The 17,257-nt window shown below is 45.3% G+C and overlaps 2 protein-coding genes across 2 annotated transcripts in view; both read right to left on the bottom strand.

Moving 5' to 3' along the window:
* Nucleotides 1–3,215: 3,215 nt before the first annotated feature.
* On the bottom strand, nt 3,216–16,453 carry LOC129554873 (glycine N-phenylacetyltransferase-like). Its single transcript, XM_055424178.2, has 5 exons — nt 16,373–16,453; nt 10,526–10,633; nt 7,917–8,043; nt 6,217–6,388; nt 3,216–3,981 (listed from the first exon to the last, which is right to left on the bottom strand). The coding sequence occupies exons 1-5, from the start codon at nt 16,448–16,450 to the stop codon at nt 3,579–3,581; spliced, it is 888 nt and encodes a 295-aa protein (XP_055280153.1). The 5' UTR covers nt 16,451–16,453; the 3' UTR covers nt 3,216–3,578.
* The window catches only part of LOC129554876 (glycine N-acyltransferase-like protein 2), a 35,675-nt gene continuing 34,813 nt past the window's right edge, over nt 16,396–17,257 (bottom strand). The window contains exon 5 of the mRNA XM_088843352.1: nt 16,396–16,468. Within this exon, the coding sequence (XP_088699478.1) occupies nt 16,411–16,468 (58 nt within the window). The 3' untranslated portion in view covers nt 16,396–16,410. The remainder of the gene's footprint in view (nt 16,469–17,257) is intronic.

Genomic DNA, 17,257 nt, shown 5'->3' with positions numbered 1-17,257 from the left:
CTTTTACATATACACAGAGCAGAAGATCATTCGCAAGAATCCTAAAGCTGTTGGGCCCCTCCTTTTCCTAGGATGAGCTGCGTTCTCTTCCCTGTCCATCCTGAGGCTGTAGCTAAACGTCCCCACAATGGTTCAACTTGGCCCTGTGTTAGTTTCACTTTGATAGAAAAGGAACGTAAGGCTCAGTGTGGCTGAGTTAGAGAGAATTCAGTCCAGAGCCTTTCACTCCAAAGTGCCCTGGATCCCGTGGGAACACTTGTCCTACCATCCTCAGAAAGGAAGGTCGGGTTTGTGGAAAAGATAGTCCACTGGGTGAAACGACCAAGGAAGGATGTTTGACGTTATCTGGCTCTTTGTCCCCGTCACTGTTATCCTTGTTTACGGGTTAGTGGACAGTTTCTGTATAGAAGGAAGGAGTCACTCTGATCAGAGGAGCAGGGACAAGGGTGATCAGAAAGTCGAAGAAGCTTGTAAGCTCCTTCAGTCCATAGACCAGCACAGCACATGCTTACACATGGTTACCTCTGCCTTCCTAGAATATTGTTGCTCCGTCTTGTCTCCTGCGGTTGAAGTTTACTAAATTATTCATTGCTCTTCCTCCAACGTTAAAGGCTGTTGAAGCACTTTTGTCTCAGAATAGCCATCATCAAAAAGTCTACAAATAACGAACGTTGGAGAGAATGTGGAGAAAAAGGAGCCCTCCTACATTTTGGTGGGAAGGTAAGTTGGGGCAGACAGCATGGAGGATGGTATGGAGGTTCCTTAAAAAAACTAATGGAGTGACCATATGATCCTGCAGTCCCACTCCTGGTCATGCATATGGAAAAGACAAAAAGTGTAATTCAGGAGGATACGTTCACCTCAGTGTTCATGGCAGCACTATTTACAACATCCAGGACATAGAATCAACCTAAAAGTCCATTGTCAGATGAAATGAAGAAGATGTGAAATGTACATATATACACACGTATAACGTGGAATACATATATATGGAGTGTTACTCAACCATAGAAGGAATGAAAGAACACCATTTGCAGCAACATGGATGGACCTAGAGATTATCATAGTAAGTGAAGTCAGCCAGACAGAGAAAGACAAGCACAATATGGTACTGCTTATACGTGAAATCTAATAAAAATACAATACAAACACACTTATTTATAACACACTCTCCAAACCGTAGACACACCAACTCAAAGCTAAGAAACAGCTCAGCCCCCCTTCTGAGAAACGCAGAGACCTGTGGACAGGATCCTGCACACCAGGGGAGAACGAGGCCAGCATACTGAAGCCAATAGGGAGACACACGGCACCTTCTCGCCATCACCTCCCAACCAGGCAGCACAGCATTTCAGGCTGGGAGGAAGACCCCAGCTTCCAGCTTGTCCCTGGGGATAGGAGAGGCCTGGACCACGGAGCCAGGGGCCTGACTTTTCAGCAGCGACTAGAGGGACTTATCTTTCCAACTCGCCTGAGTCTGAGTATCGAGAGGAAAGAGCCCCGTGTTTGGAAACACTGAGAACAAGGCGCTGGTTTGCGCCTGTGCACACTCACTGGTCCCGCCACACCACCCCGGGGTGCACAGCGCCAAGCAGGATTCCAGCTTTCCCCAAAAGCAAACACTCAGCAGTGTTCCCAAGGATGGAGAGAAATCCAACCACTTGTGCGCTGTTGGTAGGAATGAAAAATGGCGCAGACATTATGAAAACCAAGACAGCAGCTTGTCAAACACGTAAAACTAGAACTACGACATGATCCAGCAATTCTGCTTCTGTGTGTACAGACAAGAGAGCTAAGCCCGAGATCCGGAACAGCCCTCTGCACTCCCACGTTCGTTACAACATTGCTTACAACCGCCAAGATGGGGAAGCAACCCAAGTGTCACAACAATGGATAAAGAAAATGTGGCACATACCTACAAAGGAATATTACTCAGCCTTGAAAAGGAAGAAGTGCAGCAATATATGACAACGTGGATGACACTTGAGGACTTCATGCTGAGTAAAATAAGCTAGTCACAGAAGGACAAGCAGTGCATGACTCCATTTACATGAGGTATCTAAAGTAACGTTGCTCGTAGAAGCAAAGAGTGGCGTGGCAGTTAGGAGGAAAGGGAGACAGGATGAGCTGCTTAGCATTGAGTATAAAGTATCCACTGTGTAAGATGAAAAAGCTCTAGACATCTGCTCTACGATACCGAGCTCACAGATAAAAATCCTGTCCCATACACTGAAATATTTGTTAATATCTCACATTATTTTTCAACTACAGTAAAATAAATACATAAAATTTACAAGTAGGGGGACAAAGCAGTCAGAGACACAAAAGACACATTTCATTGAGGGAACAACGAACTGCAGTTGGCTTCTTATCACTACAAAAGAAAGCACTGGATCAACAACATAAAAAAGGCTCCAGGTAAAACATTGAAAAAATCCTACTTTCAGTGAAAATATCCTTCAAAATAAGCAGTTAATGTAGTTTATTACTGGAATCTGTGCTGTTTCACATTTTCAGTACTCGGGAAATCCCAGCGACGTGATGATGGTCACAGATGTAATGTAGAAATCCTGTCTTAGATCAGCAAAATTTCAGTTCATCTTCCTGAAATGAGGAAGTACTTCTTCCTCGAAGTATCAGCTTGGAGAATTTTTTTCTTTCCTGCCACTGACACATCCCCAGTGTTTCTTTTCCGATAATCATATCTGTGTTACACTAATTCATCAGAGCTGTGAGCATTTTGTTGTTGTAAGGTTTTGTGCTGTGCTGTGCTTAGCCACTCAGTCATGTCCGACTCTTGCGACCCCAAGGACTGTGGCCCGCCAGGCTCCTCTGTCCATGGGATTCTCCAGGCAGGAATACTGGAGTGAGTTGCCGTTTTCCCTCTAGGGGATCTTCCCGACCCAGGGATTGGCAGGCGGGTTCTTTACCACCAAGCCACCGGGGAAGCCCTGTATACACTCTAAACAGAGATAAATACGACGGTGCTGGAAACAATAGCGGCACCACTAGAATAGGGAGTTGCATTGTCCTTTACTGATTACAGGCGCTTTCCTTACTAGCCATATGTGTTACAAGAGACTCATGAACCTGTACAATAAGCCAGACAGAAACAGGAAGACTGCCAGATGATATCACTGGGACATGTTTTTAACGTTTCTTCAAAGCATTGACTTTATTTTTTAATTTATTTCTTAATTGGAGGAAAATTGCCTTACAATGTTTTCTTGGTTTCTGCCATACAATAGCACAGATCAGCCATAATTATACATATGTCAACTCCCTCTTTATACATGGGGTCTTGAAAAGAAGTTGAAGTCATAGAAGCACAGAATAGCGTGGTGGTTGCCAGGGCTGGAATGTGGAGGAAGCAGGAAGGTCTGCAGGACCCAAAGGGAAGTCCGTGGGAGCAGGGACAGGGACTCTGGGGTTCTGTTGACCGCTCCGCGCTCTCCCAGCCCCAAAGAGCGCACGCTGCTCCCCCGCTGATGACGAGTCTGTCTTCCTTCCTGCCCAGCCCTCTGCCTCTCTGGCCCCGTGTCCAGCCCGCCTGGTGCTGGCTCGGGGGGAGGCCCGCTTCACAGGGGCTCACAGTTCCACTGGTTCCACCCACGGGGGATGGCGATGTGATGCAGGTTGTGACTGATTCTCTGAACGATTTTGTTGCCTTTGTCCGTGTGGTTATATGCGGGGATGCCAAGCTGGTCCAGAGCCCGGGTGTGGACAGCCAGAATTTGGGAGATGAGCCCGCGGCCCCAGTACTCAGGCAGCGTGGCCCCCATCCGGATCTCTCCCGTCTGGTCCATCAGGGACCAGGAGGCAGGGGTCCCCTCGGGCCCCAGAAAGCAGAAGGTGGGGAAGGTCCGGATACAGCGCTCGATGAACCTCTGGCTCCTCTCATTGCCACCAAAATGCCAGAATTTATTCACCAAAGTGGCATGGGCAGGACCCATGGATGAGAGCTTAAACATCTCCTGGTTACTATTGAGATGAAGGGAAAAAAAAAACAAACTCGTGAGTCACACATACTGTGAAGTATTATATATTTTTTTGCCCCCAAATTGTCTTCAGATGATGCATTTGAGAGTACAGGGAAAGGTACAGATTCTGCAACGAGGCTCCCCAGATTCAGAATTCAAAAGCTGTGTGATTTCAAACGGGCAACATACTGTCTCTCTGCCTCCTTCCTTTATAAAGTGAGCCTATCAATTGTACCCTCCTCAAACACTGATATAAGAGCAGTGACACCATAAGCACACGGGACTTGCACCTACCTGCAGTGAGAAGTGCCTAAAAGTGAAGTATGGTTGCTGTCAGCAAAGCAGAGACTCGGTGTTTAATGAGGGCATGGATAATACCCCATTTTACCGATAAGAAAACTAGGTAAACAGAAAACAGACAAGCGCCCCAAAGCACATGCTAGCGACTGCGGGTGGAACCAGAGCTTAGGAATCATGGAATCGTAGGGTGCCGGCGTCGGAGGGTCCTGTCCACCGTGGGAGCTCAAGTTGAGGCGGGGAGTGATGTGGAGTGCAGACAGCCCCCGAGGCACGGACCCTGAGCCTGACGTTGTCTTCAGGCTGTCGGGGGCTTTGGGAGGGGTCTGGTGATGGGGAACTAGGGGATCTGTACACCCTCAACTGTCCACATGACCTGAACAAGCTATTTCATCATCCAAGCCCGTTTCTGTCAGGAAATAGGGAAAGTATCTCCTGTCTTGTCTGCCTCCGGGGTGGACAACAGAATCAAGTGAGACTGTAGATGGGGCGGTGTTTCCAGGTGTAACGCGGGATTGTGGCTCCGTCGCTAAGTCATGTCCAACGCCTTAGTGCCTCCACGGATGTAGCATGCCAGGCTCCTCTGTCCTCCACCGTCTCCTGGAGTGTGCTCAAATTGAGGCCCATTACATCAGCAATGCTGTCTAACCATCTCATCCTCTGCCGCCCCTACACCCCTTCATGGATCACAGCCTTGTTGTGGCGAAGGGGCTTATGTAACTCTATGAACCTATGAGACATGCTGTGTAGAACCAGCCAAAATGGACAGGTCATAGCAAAGAGTTCTGATAAAACATGATCCACTAGAGAAGGAAATGGCAACCCACTCTAGTGTTCTTGCCTGGAGAACTCCATGGGCAGTGATGTATGATGCTGTGAGTGAAGCTTTTCCAGTCATTTTAACACAGAGAGAGGGCCACAGGTCTGGGCCTCTCTGAAGAAATGGCATCTGAGAGCATGAATGACAAGAAAGAGGCAAGTGTATGACGATCAGAGGGAGGACATCATGGGAAGACAAAGTGCAGATGGAGTGGCCCAGAGCCACGTGTGCTGTCTGCGGTCAAGGTGCATAAAGAGGGTCAGAGCTGCTGCTAGGAGTCAGCAAGAGCAGCAGGGACAGTCCGAAGGTGACGCGTTCCAGGTCTCACAGGACCGTGGAAGTTCATAAAGGAGTTTGACTTTTCTTGGGCTCCAAAATCACTACAGATGGTAACTGCAGCCACACACACACGCACACACACAAAATCTTTCTCATTGGAGGAAAAGCTATGACAAACCTAGACAGCATATTAAAAAACAGAGATACCACTTTCCTCACAAAGGTCCGTCTAGTCAAGGCTATGGTTTTTCCAGTGGTCGTGTATGGATGTGAGAGTTGGACTGTGAAGAAAGCTGATCGCCGAAGAATTGATGCTTCTGAACTGTGGTGCTGGAGAAGACTCTTGAGAGTCCCTTGGACTGCAAGGATATCCAACCAGTCCATCCTAAAGGAGACCAGTCCTGGGTGTTCACTGGAAGGACTGATGCTAAAGCTGAAGCTCCAATACTTTGGCCACCTGATGTGAGGAGCTGACTCATTGGAAACAACCCTGATGCTGGGAAAGTTTGAGGGCAGTAGGAGAAGGGGACGACAGAGGATGAGATGGTTGGATAGCATCACCAACTCAGTGGACATGAGTTTGAGCAAACTCCTGGAGATGGCGAAGGACAGGGAGGCCTGGCGTGCTGCAGTCTGTGGAGCTGCAAAAGGTCAGACACCACTCAGCGACCGAACAGCAACAGCGAGCTGAGAAACCTCAGTGGCTTCTCCCAGTGAATGGACGTAAAACACATCACACCCTAAAAGCATCGACCTGGAAATGGATTGCAGGGGCCAAGAGTGAACACAGGGCGAGAAGTCGGGAGGCTACTGCAACGGTAAGCATGCTTTCAAACTCACAGGGCTGTGGGTGCGCCAATTCCAACAGGTAAGTTCTTTGTCTCCGGCAGGGAAGGAAGCAGTCTCCTCACTGTCTCAGGCATCACGTAGAGAATGCACTGTGTGTGCTCGACCTTAACAGATTTAGTGGCTGCAAGATTCTGTATCACCTCATTCAGACTGGACTGTGAACCTAGAGAGGGGTAACGTTAGGCGAGAAGTAACTGCCCTTGTAGATGCTCCGGGAAGCTTCCCAACAGACACGTCCAGGACTGAGAGTCAGTAACTTTGCTTCTGGTGTTGCAAGTGACCATGTGACCACGGCCACATCACTACCTCAGCCTGTTTGCTCTTACCCAATACAGAGATAATACTAGAAATACTGTGGAATCAAGGGCACGTGGTATTTAAAAAATCGTAGCCAAACTTGGGCTTCCTTGGTAGTCCAGTGGTTAAGAACGTGCCTGCCAATGCAGAGGTCACGGGTTGGGTCCCTGATCTGAGCAGATGCCTCGGAGGGACTAAGCCTGTGTGCCACAGCTGCTGAAGCCCGCTCTCCTGGAACTTGTGGTCCACAACAAGAGGAGCCAGGGCCATGAGAAGCCCACACCGCAACGGAGAGCAGCCCCTACTTCCTGCGACTAGAGAAAGCCCACGGGCAGCCACAAAGACCCAGCACAGGCAAAAAAATAAAAAAGCAGTAGCCAAGCTTGCATGTATACGGATGACATGTCCTGGTACTGGTCTGATACTGCATTTAATCCTTACATTAACCGCATGTATCTCATGCATGCTCAGTCATGTGCAACTCTTTGCAACCACAGGGACCACAGCCCGCCAGGCTCCTCTGTCCATGGGATTCTCCAGGCAAGAATACTGGAGTGGGCTGCTTCCTCCAGGGGGATCTTCCCAACCCAGGGATGGAACCAGGTCTCCTGCATCGGCAGGCAGATTCCTTACCACTGTGCCCCCGGGAAGCCCAGCCACAAGTTTAGGTACTTCTGTTACCCTCATTGTTTATATGTGAGGGGACTGAATAATAGATACGTTACACTACTTGCTCAGGATCATGAAGCAAGTAGTAGGCAGAACAGGGATGTCACCCACGGGAGTCGGATTCCAGCAGTGACGGGTGTCCCTGTGACTGGGGACGTGCTCTATGGCACACGGACTTATCATTCCAATCGTGGCTCAGTGGCAAAGAATCCACCTGCAGTGCAGGAGACACAAGAGCCTCAGGTTCGATCCCTGGGTCGGCAGGATCCCCTGGAGAAGGAAATGCAACCCGTTCCAGTATTTTTGCCTGGAAAATCTCATGGACAGAGGAGTCTGGCGGGCTGCAGTCCCTGAGATTGCAGAGTTGGACACGGTTTAGCAACTAAACAACAAACAACAAGAAGGCCAGAGGGGGAGCTCTGCTCTCACACCCAATCACCCTAAGGGATCTTCACTATGTCTGCAAAATATATCAGGAATCCTCATCTAACCAGAACTTACTTTACTCACATGTCCTTAAAAGAACCGTATAGTTTGCAATGCTTGAATTCAACTCCACTGAAGAGGTAGATGGTGCTAGCTGAGACAGGGAGTGACCATCAAGCTGACTGTCCGGGGTCTAGTAGTAAATACTGATTGTAGGGGATGTACTCAGGATAAAGGGACGCTCCAGGTACAGATAGAAGCAGTCCCCGCAGTGGGCACATCCCAGATCCCTTACGTACTTTGGATCTGCAAATGTTGTTTCCAGTTGATGACATCTGATGTGGTAAGGGACTCTTGACAGTTCTTGAGATCCTTAGAATAGATTTGGTAGGTGTTGGTGTAATGATCAAAGTCATCTGCCATCTCCTGCATGGTTGGGTAATGTAAATATATCAAACTGATCATATCCAGTGATCCGAATCCTCGTTTGGTATTTCATTATACAAACTAAATACCGCTGTTCTCCTTGGTGAGCCATCATCATCCCTGAGTCATTTTCACCATACGACCAAGTCAGGGATTTAATGAATGATTCCACTTGCAAGTAAGAAAAACTTGATGAAGGTATTTCTATGTTGCATGACAATTTCAAATCAACCAAACACTTACCAGTTTAGAATGCAATCTTCAGTGATTCTACAATCCTCAGGAGAAAGAAGGAATTTTGGTTAAAGACAAGCTTCCATTGCAAGAGTAAACATTACTCTGTTTCAAAGAGTCTTAGAACAAATGGATTATGAGGACAGTATTGAAATGGACACAGGTAACCTTGCATCTGGTCCCATCACTTCATGGCAAATAGATGGGGAAACAGTGGAAACAGTGTCAGACTTTATTTTGGGGGGCTCCAAAATCACTGCAGATGCTGATTGCAGCCATGAAATGAAAAGACGCTTACTCTTTGGAAGAAAAGTTATGACCAACCTGCTGCTGCTGCTGCTGCTGCTAAGTCACTTCAGTCATGTCCAACTCTGTGCGACCCCATAGATGGAAGCCCACCAGGCTCCCCCGTCTCTGGGATTCTCCAGGCAAGAACGCTGCAGTGGGTTGCCATTTCCTTCTCCAATGCATGAAAGTGAAAAGGGAAAGTGAAGTCGCTCAGTCGTGTCCGACCCTTAGCGACCCCACGGACTGCAGCCTACCAGGCTCCTCCATCCATGGGATTTTCTAGGCCATAGTACTGGAGTGGCTTGCCATTGCCTTCTCCTAAATAGTATATTAAAAAGCAGAGACATTACTTTGCCAATCAAGGACCATCTAGTCAAGGCTATGGTTTTTCCAGTGGTCATGTATGGATGTGAGAGTTGGACTGTGAAGAAAGCTGATCGCCGAAGAATTGATGCTTTTGAATTGTGGTGCTGGAGAAGACTCTTGAGAGTCCCTTGGACTGCAAGGAGATCCAACCAGTCCATTTTAAAGGAGATCAATCCTGGGTGTTCATTGGAAGGACTGATACTAAAGCTGAAACTGCAATACTTTGGCCACCTCATGCGACGAGTTGACTCACTGGAAAAGACTCTGATGCTGGGAAGGATTGGGGGTGGGAGGAGAAGGGGAAGACAGAGAGTGAGATGGCTGGATGGCATCACCGACTCCATGGATGTGAGTTTGAGTGAACTCTGGGAGTTGGTGATGGATAGGGAGGCCTGGCGTGCTGCCATTCATGGGGTCGCAAATGGTCAGACATGATTGAGCGACTGAACTGAACTGAACTGAACCTTGCGTTAGAATTCTCACATGTGATAAAGCTATGCAGAATGAAGACCCAGGATGCCTTTCAAATGTAAACTGCAATGCACTGTTTAAAAAATAATTCATATTTCCAAAAAAGCTAAAAGCTCAAAGATTGTCTCAAAATTAACAAATAAAAGATGATGAGATTATTTTGAAGCTGAAGGAAGAAATCAAAGAACAACTACCCAACAAGGGAAGAATAGCTGGAAATTGTTGCCCAGAAATACCCTTCCCATTAATACCACCAACAATCTGTTTTTTAAAGACTGCATAAAAAAGTGAATATTATTCCCTTTTTAGATTTCAATAATTAAAGTATCTTTACTTTTGTATTCTGTTTAATTTGGTACTTTTAAAAAATCACCACAGATTTAAATTTTACTTCCAAACAATTCATCAAATGATACTATACGCTTACATATTTTTGCATGTGGGAATTTTTATACTTTATTTTCAATATGCTTGTAACATATTTATATTTGAAACAGATTAACAACTTAGTTTGAGTGATTTTTAAAAGTCTAGTACTGAAAATATATTCCCAAATACAAGCATCATAATTTGTTCTTTTTATTTCCCTAATGTTATCATCAGAGAAGGAAATGGCAACCCACCCCAGCGTTCTTGCCTGGAGCATCCCATGGACAGAGGAGCCTGGTGGGCTGCCGTCCATGGGGTCACAGAGAGTTGGACACGACCGAAGCGGTTTTGCACACAACGTTGTCATATTTACGTTCACACACATTGGGGTGTTCCTTTCTCTGCTTAGAACACAGTCTCTGTTCTTGTCAACCTGTCAAAAACCTATCATTCTTCAAAATTCCCTTTTGGCAAAATGTCTTCCGCGAAAGCTCTCTGCTCCTTGCCCCGCATCCGTCTCTTGGCCAGGGCTACTCCTGTATCTCAGATATATACGCTACACTGTCACACCTTGCTGCATTTGCTTTGCTTGTCTGCTTCCCTCCAGACTCTGAGGATCTTGAGCACAGGGACCTGCTCACTGTCACTGCATTTCGTTTCTGTATCCCCAGGGCCTACCACATTGCCAGGCACATGGTGGGCGCATAGCGAATTCAAACACAGATGCACGTCTGTTCTACCCCTGGCCCCTTACCTGCTCCTGAGGGCGGATAACCACAGTCCTAAAATCAGGCCACTTGTCCACCAGGGCCGTTAGGCTGAATGGGTTTCCCTGGTTCATGTGGAAGACGGTCCCGTAAACCTGCCATATCCCGAGAAAGCGAGAGGGTCAGCTCATCAGGAAGGGATGGTGAAGCCGCTTGCTTGTTCAGGACAAGGCTTATTTCTATGAAATCAGGTTAAGTACCTAATAGGGCCTTCATTTTGGTCTTCAGTTCAGTTCAGTTCAGTCGCTCAGTCATGTCCGACTCTTTGCAACCCCATGAATCACAGCACGCTAGGCCTCCCTGTCCATCACCAACTCCCGGAGTTCACTCAAACTCATGTCCATTGAGTTGGTGATGCCATCCAGCCATCTCATTCTCTGTCGTCCCCGTCTCCTCCCGCCCCCAACCTTTCCCAGCATCAGAGTCTTTTCCAGTGAGTCAACTCGTCGCACGAGGTGGCCAAAGTATTGGAGTTTCAGCTTTAGCATCAGGTTCTACTTTATTACTCCAAATGGAAATAGACTTTGGGGTCAAATAATGAAAACATTATATAGTGTGTGTGTGTTAGTCGCTCAGTTGTGTCCAACTGTTTTTGACCCCATGGACTGTAGCCCGCCAGGCTCCTGTGTCTGTGGAGTTCTCCAGGCAAGAATACTGGAGTGGGTTGCCATTTCCTTCTCTGGGGGATTGTCCCAACCCAGGAATCAAACCCAGATCTCCTGCCTTGAAGGTAGATTCTTTACTGTCTGAGCCACCAGGGAAGAGCGAATATTTTATTAGTATATGAAATTAAAATCATCTACTAACACATAGAATTTAGTGTTATATCTTTCCGTTTTATTCCATTTATTTACACACACACATAGTTTTCAGTGTTCCCTGATGGCTCAGTCAGGGAAACTAAAGAAACAGCCTGAAACGAACGAGACCCGGGTTCAATCCCTGGGTCAGGAAAATTCCCTGGAGAAGGAAATGGCCACCCACTCCAGTATTCTTGCCTGGAAAATTCCATGGACAGAGAAGCCTGGTGGGCTACAGTCCACGAGGTCACAAAGAGTCAGAAATGATGCAGTGACTAACACACACACACACAGTTCTTAAACATGAATTTAATTACCTAATGCATATTAATTTAGCATCTGTTTCCCCCCCACATACACACACCCACTATACTATGAGCATGTTTCCACATCAATAAACACAGATCTATATGATCATCTGTAATGGCTGCATAATATCCGTTATATGGAAGGACTACTTCTATTTTACTGTGTCTTATTGCTGGTTATTTCAGTGTTTTCTCATTTTTAACAGTTTATTTTTCAATGAACATTGCTTTTGCATAAATCTGCAAATATGTCTGATATTACAAATTCTAGAAGGGGAATTTCTGGGTCAAATATCAACTGTTGTTTAAATATTTCATTTTTCTTGCACACATCTCTGACACCTTCCATAAAGGTTAAATGAATTCCCATCTATGTAAAAAGTAGAGACACAGCGTAGTGTTAACAACACAAGCTTTGGTGGCCAAGGACCAAGGGCATCACTTATTGGGCAATTTTTTTAATCTTCGCAAGCACCTGTTCAAACATTGGTGACCTCAAAACATTAAAGAGGCTGAGAAAGAGATTGTCCAAACTGGAGTGAGCTACGTGGCTGTGGGGAGACGAAAAACAGCAATCCATACAGGGTAGACCTTAGGACCTAGATGCATTGAAACAAGATGCCTTAGCAGAAGGCGTGGAAGAATGCCAAAGGCCAGGGCCCGATGGAATGGTGACCGCTTCCGTGACAAAGGACCGCCTCTCAGCCTGTGCTGTCCTACTCTTGCCATGAAACGTTCATGCCAGACTAAGGGGAAACAGGGAGGAGGTGACCTTTGTTTTTCAAACTTTGACTTAACTGACATTTTATAAATTACATTTCTGCCATTAGCTGACGCTCAATATAGAAATTAAATGCAGTTTTAAGGAAAATAAAATCCACGCTTTTCCACATGATGTTTGGAACCAGTGACATTTATAAACACATTTCTGTGTACACGGTAGCGTCATTTCACTGGAACACAGTGGCTCAGGCGGCCACCACAAATTGAAGGAACTGAAGCGAATGTGAAATAAACCTGCTTAGTTTCCTCTGCATGGGAGACAGATGGGCAGTCCTTCAGGCTGCGATACCCAGGTTTTTCTCTCACCTGAGACTTAGCAACTAGTCAACGAGTCTTAGGTCATACATTTGTAACAAGAATAAATTTTACAAATATCCCAGATTTCTGCTTGTGGGGGAAAGGCTATGTCATCAAAGATTCAGGTGAGTAGAGAGGAAAAGATCCTCATTAAAACTGAGGATCTCATCTTGAGAGTTACTTTGCCTTACAGCAGAGTTGGGCTAAGACTAGTAGCGCCAAGAATTTTCTCCAAAAAGTTGGGATCCACATAACACAAGAAGTGAATAACAATTCAAACCCCAGACATAGAGCATAAAAGAAAACAATTTAACTTGGAAAATTTTTCAAAGTAGACACTTAAGACAAAAATAACTCAGGCACCTAACTGATTTAGTTCCTCCTCCTCCTCCTGAAAAATTACTTTTGAGGTTATTTTGAATACGTGGTATAGTTCCTGATATTCGGTAAGTGTTGAAGAAGTATTGGTTATTAATTTTATCATATCTTATTTAATCCTCCAAACATCTCTGCAAGGTAATGATAACCCTGCTTAGGGCTTCCCTGGTTTCAGATGGTGAAACATCTGCCTGCAAAGTGGGAGACGTGGGTTTGATCCCTGGGTCGGGAAGATTCCTTGGAGAAGGAAATGGCAACCCACTCCAGTATTCTTGCCTGCAGAATCCCTTGGACAGCGGAGGCTGGCAGGCTGCAGTCCATGGTCTCAAAGAGTCAGACACGACTGAGCGACTGACACACACGACCCTGTTCAAGCTTGAGGAGTGTCTCCCAAGGGTATTTACTTTCTGGTTTTACTCATTTTACCTGCAAGGGCACTGAGAGTTTTGCAGTGCTACCAGAAGACAATGAATTTGTGCGATCAAAGCCATCTGACTCCTGACCCTGTTCCTCTCAAGAGCTCCCTACCCTACCCTCAGTGTAGCGTGCCTCCGGCCTGTGGCTCAGTCCACACGTGACCCCTAAATAAGGTGTCAGGGCACCAAGGAGAAGTTGTGTTCAACTCTTTGCCATCCCATGGACTATAGAGTTCATGGAATTCTCCAGGCCAGAATACTGGAGTGGGGAGCCATTCCCTTCTCCAGGGGATCTTCCCAACCCAGGGATGGAACCCAGGTCTCCCGCATTGCAGGCAGATTCTTTACCAGCTGAGCCACGAAGGAAGCTCCCCCCAAGCCCCTGGCCAGAAAAGGATAGAATATGGTGCTATTCCTTTCAGGTTTCCCATCAGCATGATCAGTATCATTAACTCTACTAAATTATACATCATATTCATGCTGCCCTGAGAAGTCTGGAGCTGTGATTCATCAATAAAAGTGAAAGCATTTATTTTCGAGACAAGCCTGTATGCTAACAGTTCATACTTAAGGTTTCTTGTTGTTGCCTATTGTTTCTATCTTATCAATCGCCTTGATTTTTAATTCCAATTGTCCATTGCTAGTACACAGAAAACCAAGTTTTGTATTTTGTATATTCACCCTAAGGCCTTTGTTAAACTTAGTTGTACATCTAGGAGCTTTGGGATTTTGGTAGATTCCTTGAGATTTTTCTCATTAGACAATTATACCATCTGTGAATAAACACTATTTTATTTTTTTCCAATATGTATTTCTCTGGTTTCTTTTTCTTGTCTTATTGTGCTGATTAGGATATCTAGTACCATTCCCACCAGCAGTGGTGGGAATAAATATATGTTTCCCTTGCTACTGACCTTAGGAGGAATATTAACCCTTTCACTATTTAGTTTAATCTCAGGTATAGATTTTGCCAGTACGTTTTTATCAGGTCGGCATTCCCTCCTGTTTCTAGTTTGCTGAGAGCTTTATTTTTATCAGAAATATTACATTCTGTCAAACATTTTTCTGCATCTATTGAGAGAAGATCTATGGCTTTTCTCCAGTCTGTTGATAACAGTGAATTGAACTGATTGATTTCTGAATGTTGCATCTGCCTTGCCTTTCCAAGATGAACTTCCCTTGGTTATGATGTGTTATCCTTTTGATATGTTGATGGATTTGACTTGATATTATTTTGTTAATGGATATCTCTGTTCACAAAAATATTGTTCTGTAGTTTTCCTTTGGTATCAGGGTAATTCTGGACTCATAAAATGATTTGGGAAGTGTTTTCTCCTCTGCTCTGTTCTGCAAGGGTTTTTGTGGAAGTGATATGTTTTCCTTACGTGTGTGGTAGAAATTGCCACTGACAATATCTGAGCATGGAATTTTTTTTGTTAGAAGGTTTTAAACTACAAAATCAATTTCCCCAATAGATACAGGGCAATTTAGGTTGCATATTTCTTCCTCAGTGACCTTTGGTAATTCATGCTTTTCACAGAATATGCAATGTGAAATTTATGGACTTAGTATTGAAAATTGTTTTCACTGGAAGTGCCAAGTCTTAACTACTGGAATGCCAGAGAAGTCCCTAGACTGTTATTCTTTTTCAGTAAAAGCACTTAATGCTATCCGTTTCTCAGTTATCAGCTGCTTTAGTTGCATCCCAAAGCTTTTCATACATTGTATTCTTATTTTCATTCAACTAAAATGTTTTCTAATTTTCCTTGTAATTTAAACATGACTTATTTAGAAGACGTTGTATACTTTTAGAAATTCAGGTATTTTCCAGATATATTTCAGGGTATTTTTTTTTTAGTTTAATTCTATATTGTTCAAGAACAGACTTGCTATATTTCAATTCTTCTAAAATTTTTAAAAATACGGTCTATTTTGCTAAACATCCCATGTGCACTTGAAAATATTATGTGCCCTGCCATGGTTGTGGGAAGTATTCTGTAAATGTCAGTTTATTCAAGTTGGTTGATGGTATTTCATATACAATAAGTCCATATATGTATGTATAGGTTTTCTGCCGACTCTACAGATTACTGAGAGAGAAGTGTTGAACTCTATATACCTGTGTGTTTCCCTATTTCTTCTTTCAGTTTTATCAGTTTTTGTCTCATGTACTTTGAGCTTCTGTCACTAGGTGTATACATTTCAGGCTTTCTTATATCTTCTTGGTGAATTGATTCCTTTATCATAATGCAGTGGCAGTCTTTATCTCTACTAACAGCCTACTCCCTTTGTAATATATATTATTGCAAGAAAAAACACTTCCACTTCTCTATGGTACAAGACCATTCCTTAAACATAATTTCCATCTCATTCAAAGTTAAACATCATCCTTGGGGTTTGACAAAAAACAGAATTTGACTGATTATTAATTACAAAGAAGAACCATAATGGATAACTTTTCATCAGGTACTTGATTGTTTGATAAGAATAAACATTGACTTTGCCAATTCTGGGAAAAAAAAGAAAACTTCCAGAGTTACATAACATGAGTTCAAAGGGCACAAGGGAAAGTTTTGGCATCATCACACAACAAAGATCACAACGGGTTCAAATCATCGCACTGCCACTCACTGCTGGCACGATCTTGGTCAAGTCACGGAACCGAACCTCCCTTTCGTCTTTGGTTCTACAGACACGGTACAGCTGCCCTGCAGACCGGTGTGGTAAACTAAATGAGCAGCCCGGCGAGTGAGCTTGGCACAGAGCAGGTGCTCAGGGATTCCTTGTTCTCTTTCCCACCTTTCCTGAAGCTGCTCCTAGCCCTTTTCCCCTTAAGAATGCTCCACTCTCACCTTTAAGGACTCAGGGAGACTCTTCCTCAAGGATTTCTCTAACATCCGCAGCAGTTGTGGGCCTTGTAAGTGGAACATCTTGGCAGGTCCCTTAACCTAAACAGAGGACCGACAGACAAGCCATGAGAAGTGCTGGAAGACACACAAAGATGCCCAAGTCCTTGTTTCCTGGGAAACAGCAATGGTTAGAAAACAAAACAGAACAGAACCCCCAACTCCCTTCGTGTTTCTGAGTGTCTTCCTGAAGGAGCTGCCCTTCCCCCTTTGGGCCTAAGACGCACCACGGCCCTCACGCTATCTGCGCCAAGGCCGGGTGCTAACCCTTCAAACCCCATCTCCAACAGCTCACACGTGAAAGTGAGCATGAAGGCGTTCAGTCGTGTCCGACTCTCTGCGACCCCGTGGACTACAGACCACCAGGCTCCCCAGTCCAAGGGATTTTCCAGGCAAGAGTACCGGAGTGGGTTACCATTGCCTTCTCCAGGGGATCTTCCCGACCCAGGGATTAGAACCCGGGGCTCCCACGTTGCAGGCAGACGCTTAACCGTCTGAAGCACCAGGGAAGCTCATGCAGGTCAACGTAAAAAAACTCCAAACAAAAAGCCAAACAACCCCATTAAAAGGGCGTAAGAACTGGATTCTTTCCAACTCTATTTCCTCTCGCTTCCTACATGGTTCGGTGGACGGCTTATCCCCACTGACCAATGGCAACAAAGTGTTCTAACGCCGAGCAAAGGTTATTGGCTTGATAACATAATCCGTCTCCCCTCCCACACACAGTCCTCTGCACCGGGACCCATCCTCAGCCCAAGCCAGCACTGGCATTCAGAATGATCCTCCGTGAAACTTTGCTGACTCCTTTCCATGAAATAACCCTTTTCTGCC

This window comes from Moschus berezovskii, chromosome 14 (genome assembly GCF_049115385.1).
Source record: "Moschus berezovskii isolate FMDL1 chromosome 14, NW_MosBer_1.0, whole genome shotgun sequence".
Classification (NCBI taxonomy): domain Eukaryota; kingdom Metazoa; phylum Chordata; class Mammalia; order Artiodactyla; family Moschidae; genus Moschus; species Moschus berezovskii.
The sequence above is the reverse complement of the archived record's forward strand: the minus strand, read 5'-3'. Positions and strand labels throughout refer to the sequence as shown.